This window comes from Crocuta crocuta, unplaced genomic scaffold, assembly GCF_008692635.1.
Source record: "Crocuta crocuta isolate KB4526 unplaced genomic scaffold, BGI_CrCroc_1.0 scaffold290, whole genome shotgun sequence".
NCBI classification, from domain to species: Eukaryota; Metazoa; Chordata; class Mammalia; order Carnivora; family Hyaenidae; genus Crocuta; species Crocuta crocuta.
In genome coordinates this window covers 3289334-3302780 of record NW_027527429.1, presented here as the reverse complement: position 1 = coordinate 3302780, position 13447 = coordinate 3289334, and the positions used below count along the sequence as shown (strand labels likewise).

Sequence of the window (13447 nt, the reverse complement as noted above, 5' to 3'; positions counted from 1 at the left end):
ATGTTTTAGGAAGTGCCGCTAAACGCTTTCCTTCTGGTCAAAAATAAACAACGGTGTCTGACAGGTGTGGAGGGAGGTATGCAGCCACAACGCTAACAGAAGGAAATTACGAAAATACATAATTGCTTTTTTTAGCAATTGCTAATTGCTTTTTTTCTCCATTAAGAAATAACGGATGTCACACTCTGTCATTATGGGTCCCACAGGTCGTACCTGGCCGTGAGGGAGGAGGTGTGTCCACTCCTGGAGGCGCGGGTGTGATCCCAGAGGGTCCAAAAGAGTTCATGACCTTCTCTTCTATGTTGGGGAGCTCTCTGAATTCTCGCACCGTGAAGACCAGCCTGGGGTCATTGGTGATGGTCTGTAGCTCTGTTCTGTCGATATTTCGGTCTCCCACCCCTAAACTCACAATCCCTGAGGAGCTAATCACCTGTGAAAACCTGGAAATATCATCCTGGGATTTGCCCCCCAGAAACAGAACCAGGTGTTGGGGCACACCATCTTCTATCCGGCTCCCGGCGGACTTGACAAAGAGATTTCTTGCCACAAATTCCAGAGCTTTGCCGGTATTCAGCGGAGATCCCCCTTTGAACCTCAGGCGACGTATGGCATCAAGCACAGGGCCCTGGGACCTATGGGTCTTCAGGTAGAATTCTGGGAAGACATCATTGCTGAACTGTACAACCCCAATCCTCACTTTATTGGGGCCGATGTTGAGTCTGCGAACAATCCTGCTAACAAAGTCCCGAATATGGGCAATACCGTCGGGCTTGACGTTGTCCGAGCTATCGATTAGGAAGACAATGTCTGCAGCATCACTCCCAACATCTGTGAATAGAAAGAAAGGAAGAGGAAGACTCAGTATGTGACTGGTGTTGATTTGGCTTTGTTTCTGTTTTTGTTTCTGAGCTCTGCATTATCTTGCACCACGATACTAACTAGCATTAAAATTCTAAGGTAATCCACATGTATTTATCCCTTGAGCTTTTTAAAATTAATCATTAAGGGGCACCTAAGTAGTTAAGCAACCAACTTCACTTCAGGTCATGATCTCACGGTTGGGTTCGTGAGTTCGAGCCCCGCACTGGGCTCTGTGCTGGCAGTTCTGAGCCTGGAGCCTGCTTTGGATTCTGTGTCTCCCTCTCACTCTGCCCCTCCCCCGCCACCTCAAAAATAAATAAACATTAAAATGTTTTAACTCATCATTAAAAATTGGGCTTTTTTTCACCAAAACAAATTTCTACTTCTTAAAATATTCCAAGTTCTCCAAAACTTTCTCTTTCTAAGTTTACTCTATTTTAATTTTGGCTTTGGAGTCTGGGTTCCAATGAGTTTTTAAAATGTAAACAGCGTTTAGAAACTGGATTACCAGAATCCATAGTCATGAGCTGTTACCACCAGACGGAATCAAGATCTCCCAGAACAACATCATCGATGTACAAGAAGAGGGAGCCGACTGAGGTCAAAGGTCCCCTCTGTCCAAGGCCACCACTTAGGTAGTGACACCTGGAGAATGCCAACTCTCTCTCACTGCGCCAGAGCAGCTCCCCAGGCATTTAACTCATGGTATTTCGTCTTACCTACATATCCCTGGCATTTTTTTTTTTTTTTGCAGTTATTTCCCCTATTTTCTTTACATGAATTCATTTTTAGTTACAAAAGCAATCCAAAAGTCTGGGACAGATGAGCCATGTTTTCCTTTTAGTTAGAATTCTAGGTACTTCTTGGATGCCATTTTATTAAGCTAGTCCTATGTTGCCACTCAACAAGTTAGGCCTGTCTTTTGCTTCATAAATCACTGGGCCACATGTAATGGAAACGCATCATGGCAAAATCTGAGCAAGTCATAGAATTGAGCCATTTACACTGAGAAAGAGAAAAGCTGGCCCGGCACACAGAGCCAGGCCTTGGGTTCTCCTGTAGAACACAAAAGATTTCACAAAACAGCAGCATCAAAATCCTATGTACACACTGACAAAAAGAAGAAAAAATAGCCAAACGCCTGCCATCTTGATGAAGAGGAATGACTANCAGAGCCCGACGCGGGGCTCGAACCCACGAACCGCGAGATCATGACCTAAGCGAAAGTCGGACGCTTAACCGACCAAGCCACCCAGGCGCCCCGAATGACTACTGCTTCTTTACCGATTACGGCTTTAGCCAGAAGATGAAGAAAGATACCAAATCATAGAATTACTTCCACTTCTTGGAGTATCCAATCCAGGCCAAACTGCATTTCCTTAAGCCTCCCACGAAATTGCCTCCCACAAGCTCCAATCCTATCCTCAGTCCTTCCTAACACCCTCTGATTGAGACGCTCCATGACCCACCATCATGTGCTTCCTCCCTCCTTGCTGACACAACTGGCTCAATATGAGGTGTCCCTTTATTTTGACTTAATGTATCATGAGTACCATGGGTCTTTGAACTGTTATGTTTTTATATCAAAAACACTCAGAGAACGAGAATAAGTACCCCGTCTTACCTGGAGAAGGATAGCGAGTGCTGGCTAGGACCCGCTGTATCTGCTCTGAGGTCAGGGTTGTGATGGGGGTCAGCAGTTTCTGCTCCAGGCTTGGCAGCTCCCGGAAGGTGCTCACTGAGAACACATACTCGGGGCTCAGGGAGATCTTTACCAGCTGCTCCTGGTCTGCACTCCTCGCGACAGCAAATGGGGCCACACCAAACTGCTTGAGCTCTGCCGCAGAATCGTCTACCTCGTCATCAGACTTCCCAGATGCAATGAGGACCAGGAACTGAGGGACACCCTCTTCGATCCGGCTTCCCAGTGGCCTCTTGAAGATATTCCTCGACACGTACTCCAGGGCACCCCCGATGTTGATCTGCCTCCCGCCTTTGGGCCTCAGCCGCCTCACTGCATTCTGTACTTCATCCTTACTGGAGTGGGCATTCAGCAGGAACTCCACCCTGGGGTCCTCGCTGAACTGGATGACCGCCACCCGAGTCGTGTCGAAGCCCACATCCAGGTAGTCAACCAGCCTCTCAATGAGGGTGCGGATGTACTGAAACTCAGGGCCAGCGTTTTGGGACCCGTCGATGAGAAACACCACATCTTTCTTGTTTCCAACACCTGCAAATCACACGTTATCATGGGTTTCACATCTGTTGGCACCAAATTCTTAGTATTCATGAACCACCTCCCAGTTTGTCATGGGATCACCACCTGGCAGGCAAAGTATCTCAATTCTCGCTATTACGGCTAAAATGCCAGCCCCAGGAGGTAGTCCTGGCATTGCGGTGACTCAAGCCAGGGAGAAGAGAAGGAAGAACCAGAAAAGGATAAAGAAGAGTAACTCTGAGGGCGGCAGAGCATAGACACACAAGAGCCACGTCTAGACCAAGTAGGGACGGTGTTGCAGGAAGGAGGTGATCCGAACTGTGACATGCATCAGGTTCTCTTAGATCAAGCAGGAGGTGCATCTGAGAACTGACCACTGGGTTTTTCCAGATGGAAAGACCTTGACAAGAGCGCCTTCTGTGGAGTGGCTACAGTGAATGACAGATCGGGGTGGGTTCAGAGAGGAAGTGTAAGGATGTAGATAACTCTTTTCAAAGGAGACTCGGGCACTCTTGGAGAGGGAAGCAGGCATCGAGAGAGGGTTTTTAAGAAAGGACAAAAGGTGATATGTTTGCACTGTAAAGGGAATCACCCTTCCCATCCTTGTTGGAGAGCCAGTGAGGCAGGAGAGAGAATGGTGAATGGCGCCCTTGAGTTGGTAAAGGGCAGGTGCCCAGGAGGCAGAGGCAGCTCACCTGGGAAGAGATCAGGGCTGAGATATGGACAGCAGTTCTGGTAAGAAGGAGAGCGTAGAAGATGCAGGATAAGAAGAAGATGATGGTAGAAAATACTCATTTTGAAGAATGGCAGAGCAACTACGCTGTAGAAACATATGCTTGTGTTTAAAGTAAAGAAGTCGCATATGCACTATGACAAGATTTCCAAAGCACATTGTTGGGCACACTGGTACCTCAGGATGCATCATATACAAAAGGACCCCACAGTCAAGTAAGTTTTGGAAACGTGTCCTCCTCTTATTTTGCAAATAAGACGCACAAAAACACATCAGTTAGAGGAGGGAACCTCTCTCACTTTGTTTATCCCACCGTTTCCCAAACTTATTTGATCACAAGCCCTTTAGAACATTCCATGGAAGCCCGTGGGGCATGCTGCACTCTACCCGGATGCCAGCAAGGACACATCAGTCACCCTCGCCGTCTTCACTCACCAAAGGGCACCGTATACGGCACCTGACTTCTCTCTCACCTGCCTCTACTCTTCCCTTCCTTTTGCTGCCTCTGCCTTTCCCTTTACCCCCCTCTCCATGCCACGAGGCTCCAGATGGTACTCTGTAGCATGTAGGCCACAGAGGAGCAAGGAGCCATCTGGGTTTTCACCACTGTGAGCCTCCCCACCCGAGTACCCAGGGGAGGCAGGCCCTCGGGGGGTATTTTGAGGGGGATGGATACATCTTAGCCCCCTTCATTCTCAGCAGCCAGGCTCCCACTGTTTTCTAGTTTCCTGTAACCAGACCTAGTAAAGGGGAACAGGAATGATAAAATAGAATAAATTATAGCAATAAGAACAAGGTGGAGGCCTGCCCGCTAAGCCATTTACTTCTTAGCACCAGGCAATTCAAAAGTAATCGTCACACTTGGGCTCTAGAAATGCCAATATTTCAGGGACTGTTCCCCAGCTTGGTGGACCCTATGGTCAAGCTCCCTCCCTGATCACAGAAGGCTGCCGACTGGATGTGCCAGGGGCAGCATAGTAATGACATTAAACTGGGGTCCCCAGCTAGATGGTCCCGTCCCATCTGATATCTATGCAGAAGCCTCTAAGCAGATGAAGGGGGTCTGCGCGAAAGCATGAACATGCACCTCTCTGAAACTTTACTTTGCCTCAAAACATGAATCTCAGCATGTCCCCAGGCCTGTGCCACTTCCAGCCACTGAGACCAAAGGCATGTGGCTCCTAATTCTTCATGAAAGGCCAGTTTCCCCGCATAGGGCAGAGGAATCCAACAGAGAACACTCAGAGCCCACAGTCCAAACGAGTAGCCCCGGATGTTTCTAGAAACAATGATCCAAGGAACCTCCCCCCTCCTTACCTGGGCTCGTTGGAGGCAGCAAAACTGGCTGCAACCTGCTCAGCTCTTCCCGGCTGAGCTGAATCACCCTGTCGGAGACCACCTGCTGGACGCTCCCTAGCTGCCGGAAGGTGGGGATGGCCACAGCAAAGTCAGGGATAAAGGAGATGGTCTGCATCTCTGTGATGTCGGCATTCCCGATGCCGATGCCGATGGGCACCGCCCCTCCCCTCTTCAGGACCACAGAGGGGCCCCTCACGTCATCCCCAGACCTGTCAGCCGTGAGGACAATCAGGAGCTGGGGGACACCTTCTGCTATCCTGCTTCCGGCCGAGCTGACCAGGATATTCCTCAGGACAAAGTCCAGGGCGGCCCCAGTGTTGGGGGTCGGCCCTCCCAGGAGAGTCAGCTTGCGTATGGCGCCGACCACACTCTGCTGGTCCATGTATGAATTCAGGTAGAACTCAGGTCTGGTCCGGTCACTGTACTGTACCACGGCCACACGAACCCGGTCGGGGCCCACATCCAGGCTCTCCACCACTCTCTGGACGAACTCTTTCAACAGAGGGAAGCCGCTCCTGACACCCTCAGAGCCATCTATCAGAAACACCACGTCCTTTTCACCTGCAACTGGGAGGGAGACAGTCTCAATGACACATAGGACCCAAGAGGGATCATCTCCTACAGATCTTGGAGGGCTGAATAACGGCCCCACAAAGGTATCCAATTCCAGATCCCCAGAACTTACGATGAGGACTTTGCGGGTATGATTGAATTAAGTGCTTGGGGGATGAGAAAATCGTCCCAGATTACCCAGGTAGACCCAGTGTAATCCATCATAAGTCCTTTTAAGAGGAAAATACGACAATGAGAGTTCAAAGAGGAACTTTAAGGGGAGAAGCAGATGTCAGAGAAGAGAGAAGAGGGTCCTCTGCTGCCTTGCAGATGAGGAAGGGTCCACAAGCCAAGGAGTGCAGGCCGCACAAGGCAAGGAAACGATGACCCACCAGAGACTCCAAAAGGAATCCAATCTGGTTGACACCTTGCTTTTGGCCCAGTGAAACCGGTTTTGGATTGCTGACCTCGAAGACTGGAAGACAATTAATTCATTTTGTTTTAAACCATTGAATTTATGGTAATCCGGTAGAGTGGAAATAAAAAATGAATACAGCAACATAGATAGGTAGGTAGACAGAAGGACAGGTCTTTATTTTAGAACTTCCAGTGCTTGTGTAGCATTGGCAACTTTCCAAGGTGTCCCCAAGAAACTGTGTTGGGCTGGGGGGGCGGGCGGAAACAGGATGGTACATCCGGCCTAACCATTAGCACATTGCCCAGGTGGGAGGTTTCAAATGATCTGCTGTAAGTCACTGCAGAGGAACAGGAAAATATGTAGACCAGATGTCGGGTTACCATCCAAAGCCAACAGCGTGTGGGCCCCATAGTCAATGTAGAAGTTCAAAATTCTTGGGTTTTATTCTACAGGGTTATACATGCACGTAATGACTCTTTTCACTGTATTTTTACCAACAAATGGAAAGTGGTTAAACACAAAGTCACGGTAACGTAGAGCAGCAGTTGGAAATTTTAGGGCAGTGTTTAGGGTGGGAATTTATCCACCTCTCATAATGCCTTGTATTCTTGATAAATGGACTGTGGATGAATTATAGCACAGTGAGGCCCACAAAGTAAGACATTGGTAGATCATATGGATGAAGACGGTTTTAGCTATAATGTATCCATGGGATGTGGTTTCTATTGTGCTTATAGTGAAAATAGTGTTAACTACTGACATGTCTACATCTTTACAATGTGCCTAATTATGAAAAATTCTTTTCTTAACTTATTGTTTTAATTTTTTTTTTTTTAAGTTTTATCTTGAGAGAGAGACAGAGTGCTCAAGCAGGGGAGGGGCAGAGAGAGAGGGAGAAAGAATCCCAAGCAGGCTCTGCACTGTCAGCACGGAGCCCAATGCGGGGCTGAAACTCATGAACCGTGAGATCATGACTTGAACCAAAGTCAGACGCATAACCGACTGAGTCACCCAGGCGCCCTTAATTATGAAATATTCTAATGTCACCCTGATTCTCCTGCTTTTCCCTGAGAACAGTTAGACAATTAAAGGGGGTAGAGAGCCAGCAACCTACTGTGACTCACACCCCAGTTCTGGGCTGCGGAAGCAGCCAGAATTCGCATGCCATACCTGGTGTCGGCGCCCCATTCTGCACGGATTTTAAGAGATTGACGATCTGTGGTTGAAGGTCTCCGATCTTGGGGAGTGACTCGGCGGCCAGGATGAAGACCGGGGACGGCACCATCAGCTCCAGCTCGGCGGGATCTGCGTTCTTGGCCTGCAATACGAAGGTCACCACCTGGCTCTGTTTCAGGTTGAGCGCCGGCGTGTCCAAACGATCTGATGACCTTCCAGCAACCAGCAGCACAAGGAACTGAACCACTCCATCCTCGATCCGGCTTCCCGCAGACTTGACAAAGATGTATCTCTGTGCGTAGTCCAGCGCGTAACCCAGATTGAGGGCTTTGCCGGTCTTGATCTTCATTCTCTTCACCAGGTTCAGGATCTCAGGCTTGTTCTGGTGCTCATCAAAACGGGACTCCACCTTGACATCATCGCTGTACTGAGCCACCGCTATCCGGGTCCCATCGGGCTTCACGTCAAGCTCGTCAATAACCTTGTAGAGAAAGTCGCGGACGGCAGGGAACTGGCCCACGAGATTGGCTGAGCCGTCAAAGAGGAACAGAATGTCTCGCTTGCTTTCTACAACAAAAGTAGGTTAGCACACAATGAGGGAGGAGAACATAACAGGCACCGGGATGACTTCAGCCCGGTGCCGCTAGCATTTGGGAATGGGAGGTCACATAGTTAATTCACCTGATGATCACTGTACCAGCAAGAGGGGCAAAAACCCGCTGCCAAAGCCTGAAGCACGTGCTGTCATTAAGATGCCCCATTTCAGAGCAGTGCACATTCGCAAAGGGCTAGAACCAGATGGGTCTACCTGATTCAGCATCATGCTTCTTCCAGAAAGCAAGACAACAGAAGCCCCAGAGGGTCCTATTCTTGGCGGCAATCACTGTGCGAGAACAGTGTTTCCAAACTGTTACAAATTAAACTATGGAAAATGTGGACCTAATTGTCCTTGGTCTTAAAAATTGACCCGTTCTAACACCAAAGGCTGACGTGGGTGAACCACCCACAGGTAACTAATTTGACACATATCTACTCTAACTGGACTATTTTTCATTAAGTTTGAAGTTATGGAACCCCAAATAATGTCCATCATTGCTCTGTGGTTCAGGCTGTCTGTCAGGCATCCCAATCTTCTGTACTGAGCCAACTGAAAACAGGGCTGAAGGCCCATGGGGGGGAGGGGGGCGGCCACAATGGGTAGCAATGTAACGGGAACATAATCTCCAGGTCAAACACTTCTTAGAGGTATTTGATTAGGGCTTCACGCAGGCTCAGTCTCGCTCCCCAGCCGTGTGGGGTCAGCAAGCTGGCAGATCCCATTCATCTGGACGGATCTCACCACCATATTCATCTGTAAGAACAATAATATTCCCACCTCACTTTAGAAATCATTTTAGCGTGACATGAAGATGCAGCCCCTGTTGGGTGGGTAAAGAATAATTTTCTGCATACAGCAGATTTTGCACATAAAGGAATCCTATAAATAAAATGATTTCAATGTCTTCTTAATTTTTTAGACTTTAGTTGGTTAATATTTCTAAATGACCCCAATGCATTCTCTGGTATGAAAAGGTGTCAATCCCTCTCACTCTAGATCTGTGCTTCCATCTAGATCTGTGTTTCAGTAACTTCACAGACTTTGTGGCAAAAATAGGAGAGGGGAGGAGCTGAGATCAGATGGGAGGGGCATATGCGCATTTTCTAGACTTTCTTTCATTAATGAACACCGTTTAGACAGAGAAGCTAAACTTGCTGGTACAGTGTTTCAAGCCCCCATCCAAATTACTTTAAGCACAGAAATCTGGTCTTCTTTCTACAGGTCACCGCACACTCGAGCTCAGGCTGGGCTACCTGCCACCCGGGAGGTTTTGGGGGAAGGGAGCCCCGCGCGGTCGGGGAGCTTTACCTGGCTGGGCGAGTGGGACTTCCTCCACACCTCCACTAACATATGTGGTTAGGGGCTGAATGAGCTGCTGAGGCAAAGCTGGCAGGGAGCTGAAATCGTCCATGAGATACACCAGGCTCGGGTTAAAAGCAATCTGCTCAAGCTCTGCCTTATTCGCCTGGCTAGCTCCCACACAAAAGGTCAGGACGCCTGCGCGTGCTAGGGCATCGGCAGCTTGCCCATAGGAGTCCTCGGACCGCCCGGCTGTGAGCAGGAGCAAGAGCTGCGGCACGTGTTCGCGGATCCTGCTGCCGCCAGCTTCGGTGAAGTGGTTGGCATGGACATAGCTCAGGGCTGCGCCGGTGTTCAGGCCCGACCCCCCCTTGAGCTGCAGCTGCCTCAGATGAGCAAGCAAATCTGACTTTGTCTGGTATGTGTTTAGGGAGAACTCGGTTACTGGCGTGTCGCTAAATTGCACTAAACCGACACGGATATTGTCGCTTCCGACATCGAGGCTGTTAACTACGTTCATGACAAAGTCTCGCACGTAAGGGAAATTGGTCTTGCCAACGTTGAACGATCCATCCAAAAGAAAGATGATATCCCTTTTGTTTACGTGAACTGCAGTGGAGCACAGAAAACAAAGTGAGACACAGACAACCGCAAAGGTCACACCATGTGTGGCTGCGACACAGGCACACATGCCAACATTCAGAACACACGGACAGTCGGTGAGGCAAAGCATATCCATCTCGTAAAATATGGCAGAGGGCTGCATATTTTCCACCGGTGGCAGCTGGTGTTTGTGAGGCATATGGATAGCCAAGTTGACGAAACCAAGTTGGCTCATGGAGAGATACAGTGCCAAAGTTAGAATGTTTGCAACCCACAAAAATGATCAGAATCCTTGAAGCAGGACATTCCTTCCCTGGAAGCGAATGCTACCAGGGACCTGTGCCTTTCTGCCTCACTCGTATCTAGGACCATGGTCACAGCCAAGCTGACATGCCTGAGACAACGGCCCCTGGAGTTCACCCCTACACATTTGCAGAGAGATTTCCGGTTAACAGATAGAATACAAGTGTTAGCCCAAGTTCACCTGAGAACGTGAGTTCCTGAAAGTTAAACAAAGTTTAATAAAATTGGACTGTTCTCATCCTGAAGTATTCCTAGGACCACCCCTGAGTCATTCTCTACTGGTACCCTTCTTCTGTGGAGGGGTCACAGCATTGCCAGACAGCAATGCAATGGAGAGCCCACAGGAATTCCTTCAGGGTGAGATAATAGCATCGTGGAAACACATTAAAATACAAAAAGCCTAGCTGCCATGTCTGGCTGAGGTTACACACACGATGAATCACCAAGTAGAGTGCTCAAATCAGAGACGGTGTGGCAACACATTTAGTACAACATGCCTTAAGGAAAATTATCTCCCTTCTCTTCCCTCGTGTCTCACTAAAATTTAAACCTAACAACGAATTTCATCCTAGGTCCTATCCATCAACTTTGGCCATGAAAGTGTGGACCAGAAGAGTGCACGAAGTAAGGAGAAGGGAAGGAGGCTTTCAGAAAAGCAGAGAGCCTGGGGAGAAAGCATGCATCATGCAACACGAGTCATGCATCTGACAGTCTTCCAGTGGTGAAGCTGTGTGGCGGAAAAGCTTATTTCTGTGATATTCATCTTCATTGAGGACGGCGAATTGTACTCATCTGTTTGTAAGCTCATAGACCGCTATCGTGCCTTTAAAAATAACTTTTCACTGGTAATCATAGTAAATGAAAGATTCCGGAAACCACTGGGCTTTCTGTCTCCATGCCCATTTACTGGCTGAAGGAAAATCCCTTAGAGAGAGGAGAGAGGGTTAATGTTCTGCACTGGTCGGGGCTGGGCCACTGAGAGGGGACTGTCAGCTCAGGAAAGCAGGAGCCAGGCCACGTCTTGGTGGTGGCAGGAGGCGGCTGGACAGGAGCCACCAGGAGAGACAGAAGCCTGGGATCTGACCAGAGGTAACAACTGAGAAGTGACCTCCAAGGCCAGAAGCCCTAAGGATGGGTGGTCCTGGTCCTTTTGTCTTGGTCATAAGATTTCTACTGGATGACATGGAAAGCCATACCATTCGCATCAAATGACATTTTAAAACATACACTTGTGTCATTTAGCATTTAAGTCACACAACTCCTAACTAAAGGAAGACTGAAATAAAACTTGTTTATCGTTCTTGTTTCCGTCATTTAAGAGCTGCCTCTCATCTAAGTTCAAAGGCTCTGCCTGGAGACCACCCTGTCGTGCGTCTGACTCGCTCTCCCCACCATACCTTCAGTGGTTCCGGTGAGGGTCCTGAGAGGCGCCAGCAAGCCGGGCAACACGCCTTGCAAAGGGGCTGCTCGGAACTCGGCAGGGATGAACACCAGGGAGGAATCGAAAGCAATCTCTTCCAGCTCAGCCTGGTCGGCAACCTTGTTCCCAATGGCAAAGGACATGATGCTGCTTCTCTTCAGCTCCTGGGCAGGCTGGCTGATCTCATCTAGGGACTTACCGCCTGTCACCAGCACCAGAAGCTTAGGGACCCCCTCGGCGGCCCGGTAGCCAGCCGAGCTAGTGAATAGGTTGTTCCGAACGAAGTCCAGAGCAGAGCCCGTGTACAGGGCCGAGCCTTCCATGGGCTTCATTCTCCGCACGGCGGTAATGACTTCCCTTTTACTGGGGTAGCTATTGAAATAAAACTCTGGCCTCACAGTATCAGCATACTGAGCCACGGCCACTTGGATAAGATCCTGTCCGATTTCCAGCCTCTGGACGACTTTGGCAATGAAGTCTCGGATTGCATTGAAGTTGGCCAGTCCCAGTGCGGATGAGCCATCCACCAGGAAAACTATGTCTCTCTTGTTGACTTCGATGACTGTAGGTAGCAACATTATAAGGTGAGTACAATGGCCTTACCTGTCACATTCAATTATGACCATCTCTACCGCTAACTCTACTCGAGGGGCGCTCCCATTCACTCTGGCCGTGTGAGGTCGGCGGGAGCACCCGAAGAACTGGTCGTAACACACACACCAGTGCCAGCTGCATCCCCCCTATGGGGTGGCAGGTAGGGCTCCGGACCCACCCACCCCCACTTAGTACTTTTGGCTAAATAGTTGCACAAAAACAGAATGAGCTTTAGCAGCCACCTGTTCACCATGTTGTCAGTAGAAAATCCAGGAAGCTCTTTTCCACCAAAAGCCTACAGGTTAGATTTGAGAGTCCAGAATGAAGCTATAGCTTAAACAATTAAAGGAGCAATTGGTGTCTGTCTACTCAGAGGGTGCTTCATCTCACAACTGTGATTTCATGAACACCGACTGCCAAGTATGAAATTATAGAGCATACACACCCCCTTTGCCTTCCGTTCTCTTCTCCCTGCCTGGGTTTTTCAGGCAAAGAGAACAAAAAATAATTCCGTGACATCATAAAACTTATTAAAAGGAAATCAAAACCAGCAAGTGGCACAGAAGGATTTTCATTTAAGAGACCTGTGTTGTGAAGGTGCAAAGTTACGTATTAGGACTGTGATAAACTACAAAACAAAGACACCTGGACAAGGTCACTGGCTTGTGACTCTAAGCTTGTGTCCACCTGCCGTACGTCTACCTGGGCCACGGGCACAAAGAACTGTGTCAGGCACGACACTCAATCCAAAAACCTACTCGGGCTCCCAACACTCATGAGGATAGAGAGGTAGGAGTGCTTGTAGGTTATTAAGGAATTATCTGGACGTGAGGAGGCCTTGGTCACGCCACACTGTCACGTGAATTATGTACCTTGACATTCGACTATATTGACATTATTGGTCCAAACTCTCCTTTTTTTAAAAAAAAATTTCTATTTATTTTTGAGACAAGAGAGAGACAGAGCATGAGAGGGGGAGGGGCAGACAGACCGGGAGATACAGAATCTGAAGCAGGCTCCAGGCTCTGAGCTGTCAGCACAGAGCCCAATGTGGGGCTTGAGCCCATAAACGTGAGATCATGACCTGAACCAAAGTCCGAGGCTTAACCAACTGAGCCACCCAGGTGCCCCCCAAACTCTCCTTTTTAAGAGAAAACATGTAGGGGCACCTCGGTGGCTCAGTCAGCTGAGCATCCAACTTCGGCTCAGGTCACCATCTCAAAGCTCACGAGCTCAAGCCCCGCCTCTGGCTCTGTGCTGACAGCTCGGAGCCTGGAGTCTATTTCGGATTCTGTGTCTCCCCCTCTCTCTGC

The 13447-nt window shown here is 48.9% G+C and overlaps 1 protein-coding gene across 5 annotated transcripts in view; it reads right to left on the bottom strand.

The window, feature by feature from the left end:
• The window catches only part of COL6A3 (collagen type VI alpha 3 chain), a 79031-nt gene that overhangs the window by 41879 nt on the left and 23705 nt on the right, over positions 1 to 13447 (bottom strand). For 3 of the 5 annotated variants that reach the window (XM_077757555.1, XM_077757565.1, XM_077757582.1), the window contains 6 exons: positions 11518 to 12102; positions 9224 to 9823; positions 7312 to 7884; positions 5130 to 5738; positions 2486 to 3091; positions 214 to 828 (listed from right to left, as the gene is read on the bottom strand). In XM_077757555.1, the coding sequence (XP_077613681.1) occupies positions 214 to 828; positions 2486 to 3091; positions 5130 to 5738; positions 7312 to 7884; positions 9224 to 9823; positions 11518 to 12102 (3588 nt within the window). The remainder of the gene's footprint in view (positions 1 to 213; positions 829 to 2485; positions 3092 to 5129; positions 5739 to 7311; positions 7885 to 9223; positions 9824 to 11517; positions 12103 to 13447) is intronic. The other 2 variants (XM_077757573.1, XM_077757591.1) reach the window with 1 other exon arrangement.